At 38.4% G+C, this 3,979-nt stretch overlaps 1 protein-coding gene across 1 annotated transcript in view; it reads left to right on the top strand.

Annotated features, from left to right (window-relative positions):
- zgc:110239 (digestive cysteine proteinase 1) overlaps nucleotides 1-2,201 on the top strand; it is a gene marked incomplete at its 5' end in the record, with an annotated part of 9,478 nt that extends 7,277 nt beyond the window's left edge. Inside the window, 3 exon segments of the mRNA XM_014021100.1 lie at nucleotides 593-754; nucleotides 937-1,126; nucleotides 1,200-2,201. Coding sequence (XP_013876554.1) covers nucleotides 593-754; nucleotides 937-1,126; nucleotides 1,200-1,387 — 540 coding nt within the window. The 3' untranslated portion in view covers nucleotides 1,388-2,201.
- Between the last annotated feature and the right edge of the window lie 1,778 nt (nucleotides 2,202-3,979).

Raw genomic sequence — 3,979 nt, 5'->3', positions numbered from 1 at the left:
AGTGCATAACTGAACATAATTATTTGAAGGTTGACTATTTTTTGTATTAAAAACACTTTTCTTTTATTGGTCAGATGAAATACGCATTTTTTGAGATAGGGATTTTTGGTTTTTCTTTACTTTTTTGCCAAAATCATCAATATTAAAACAAGAAAAGGCTTGAACTACTTCAGTTGGTGTGCAATGAATCTAAAATATGTGAAAGTTTAATGTTTATCAGTACATTACAGAAAATAATGAACTTTATCACAATATGCAAAATTTTTGAGAAGGACCTGTATGCTGAGTGTTATTTATGACCAGTTAAATTTTGAAGAGAACTTTATGTATTTTGTAAATAAAGTTAAATAATTCAAAAGAATAAAAGTTACAAATACTAGAAGTCATCACATTTTGATATAATGGTTAAATTAGCATAAAGTACGCAGAAGTAATTTGACTGCAGAAAAACCAAAACAGGAAAACGATCGTGAATGCTGACTCAGCATTAAAGTAACTGAACTGCAACGAACTGTAAACTTCTTGAAGTGAAAAGTTTGAACCGGAGCAGTTTGCTAATCTGTGCGATCTCGTCTCGGTTCGGGTCTTTCAGACGGGCTCTCTGCAGGTCCTGTCCCAGCAGGTGCTGGTGGATTGCTCCTGGGGTTTTGGCAACAACGGCTGTGACGGAGGGGAGGAGTGGAGAGCGTACGAGTGGATCATGAAGCACGGGGGCATCGCCACGACAGAAACCTACGGAGCCTATATGGGAATGGTGAGATGATTAAATGTCTTATGGTTACAAAACTTGCAATTACAAATTTACAACTATGCAACTGACTCAGAAATCTAACAATAATTGATTGTTTACACCTCTATTCTATAATTGGTGAAAACGGAGTAGAATAAAAATATTTTCTCAGTTTGAACATTAACCCAGTTATTTTCTTTCAACAGAACGGATTCTGCCACGTGAACTCCTCCCAGCTCACTGCGAAGATCAAGAGCTACACTAACGTCACGTCGGGCGACGCCGAGGCCCTGAAGCTGGCTCTGTTCAAAAACGGGCCGGCAGCCGTCAGCATCGACGCTTCACACAAGTCGTTTGTTTTCTACAGCCACGGCGTCTACTACGAACCGGCCTGCGGTGAGTTTTACCTCCTGCTTGAATTATTGTTACCGTCTCTCCAGGAGCCAACACCTTCCTCTGGTCGTTTCAGGAAACACCACCGATGATTTGGACCACGCTGTGCTCGCGGTGGGATATGGCACCTTGAACGGGGAGCCATACTGGCTGGTGAAGAACTCCTGGTCCACCTACTGGGGCAACGACGGCTACATCCTCATGTCCATGAAGGACAACAACTGTGGCGTCACCACCGACGCCACGTACGTCACGCTGGCTTAGACCACGTGGAGCTGAGAGACACTTTATTTCATTTGATGATGTGAAGCTGCACGACTCGGACACAAAATTCACAAAATACATTCACTTTTTGTCAACAACTTTATTGCTGTTATGCCTTCTTTTTTTGGTAAAACAGTAACGCTTTAAAAAATGTTCAAATGGATCATTACAGTAAAAATATACAGTTTGCACTGACATTTATGATTAATCTACAATACCTGCCTTAATTTTCAAACTGAGGCCTCACGAGTCATTTTGACCCAAGGGCAGCAGTAGGGTTAAATATTCAGCGTTAGGCTTTCATTTCTTTTAAGAATTATTGTTTTGAAAGTCTTAAAATTGTTTTAATTTCTTGCACTTTTTAGTTGTTCGCAACCACTCGTTCATAAATCTAACACCGGTGTGTAGAGCCGATGTGTCAGTTGATTTATGTTTGAGGCTTTTTTAGTAAAAGAAAGCAATAAATGCCCACAATTGATGCTAAAATCAAAAACTTTGTTTCATGCTGATGGGTTCCATCTCATATTTAAAAACAAACAAACAAACAAACAAAAATCTCAGGTAAATTAGTCATATAATCGCTACATTAAGCATAACAAGGAAACTAATCTTTATCTCTGCTGCTGCTCTAGGGTCCAAATGAATCTTGAAGCCTCGTTTTGATCCAAGGGCAGCAGCAGAGTTTACAGTTTACTTTGTAAAACAATGCTTCACAAACAATTTCAGGCATGATACACTTATTCATTTTATAAAATGATGAAAAAAAATCTGACATTTGTGTCAAAAATTTTCTAATAAAAAATGTTTCAACTTCTTTTTATTATTAAGTTTTTTATATCGGGGCATAAAAATAAGTCTGTGATTTGGCAGATTAGTGTTTTTACCAGATACCTTCAGGTTTCAAACCTGGAGCATTTGCTCTGGTTTCCTGCAACACTGAAGAATGTCAGGTTCGTTTGTGGTTTAATAATAAATAATAATAAGAATCATCTTGAACCTGAACCAATTGAATGCTAGAATTTAAAGTCAGAGAAAACCTTCGCTCACTTGCTGGTTTGGCAAAGAGGTCCATTGGACCACTAAACCTGATCTCTGGTAGGATTTGTTCAACCATATCCCCTCAGGAAACCCTGATATGTTGAACCTGATTTATAAAACAGACTTCAGTTTCAGATTAGATCAATACAAATGGTGCTGAAAATTTTTTTTAATGAATAACAACTCCCACAGGAATCAAAGCAGTAACAGGCTGGTGATTCTCAGTCACTCAGGTCAAAAAGTAGTTTAAAAACAAAGGAGAGCGTGGAGTTCCAAGCTTATAATCTATAAGAAGCTCAGATATGTAACCTAGATTCAGATGCAGATTAATCTACATGCCCCTCACAAAGGAGTCATTGGGGTCATTCCACGCTTTATTAAACAAAATTAAATTCATGTTAGCAAGCTTTAACCCTTCATCAAGCTGCTGTCCATCAATGTGAGGAATGTTATAAAATCTATTTATCCTTAAAAAGCCCACAGTCACAACCAGGACAATGGTGTGGTGTAGGGATGATGATTTGGGCTAATTTTTCAATCACTGAGTCAACCATCGACAGCTCAACTAACAAAATGTCTGTAAAAGACAATAATCATGCTGTAATGGTTCAGACCTCTGCCTGATTGTAGCAGAATTGGCTGAAGCAACATTGTAAAGAAACTTTGGCAAAAAACTTTAGAACTGCCAGGATCAAACCAAAGAGGATTACTTCAAGTTATTGCTGGTAAAGAATTTATTAACTGGTGGATTTTTATCATTTCCTCACCCCCTGACTTAATTTCTTTTTTTACTATTTATTTAAAATAAGAGGTGTAATTCATTGTGTTGTTTTTTGTTTCAGGCTTGATTAACCTATAAAGACCAGGGCCCGTATTTATCAAACTTCTTAGAGTGGATTTTTAGACTTAAGTGCTGAAAATTTCTTAGATTTGCTCCTATTCTCAGACTTAAGTGTAAGTGCCAGTTATCAAAATTCTAATCACTCTTACTCTCAAGAAAAGTTAAGACTGCTCCAGAGGACTCTTAAGTGGTTAAGTGTTGCCACTAGGGGTCTGAGATGGACTGAAGACAGAGATTACAGCTGTCCTCCTCCCCACCTGAGTGTTAATCTCAGTTATAAGATGTGGAAAACAGGTTTAATCAGAAATATACAAAAGAAAAAAACCTACTCATAATATTAGACTAAAAGGTGGATATTTGTGTGTGGCTTTTTGGAGTTGTGTGTGTGTTTGTGTACGGGTTTTTCCTACAACGTGGGGTATTTTTTACAAAAAAAAGCAGCCAGGTGGGGACCGAAGTGAATCGTGGGGACCAATGTCAGGTCCCCACGGGTCCAAATGCATGTTACAGGTGTGGGGTTAGGTTTAGGACCAAGGTTTAGGGTCAGTTTTAGGGTCAGGTAAGTTTCTGTGAGGTTAATTTTAGAGTATATGGTCAGGGTTAGGATATAAAGTCTAAAAAACATGAATGGTCCCCACGGGGTCGAGAAACAAACGTTGTGTGTGTGTGTGTGTGTGTGTGTGTGTGTGTGTGTGTGTGTGTGTGTGTGTGTG

Source organism: Austrofundulus limnaeus, unplaced genomic scaffold, assembly GCF_001266775.1.
Source record: "Austrofundulus limnaeus strain Quisiro unplaced genomic scaffold, Austrofundulus_limnaeus-1.0 Scaffold278, whole genome shotgun sequence".
Lineage (NCBI taxonomy): Eukaryota > Metazoa > Chordata > Actinopteri > Cyprinodontiformes > Rivulidae > Austrofundulus > Austrofundulus limnaeus.
The sequence above is the reverse complement of the archived record's forward strand: the minus strand, read 5'-3'. Positions and strand labels throughout refer to the sequence as shown.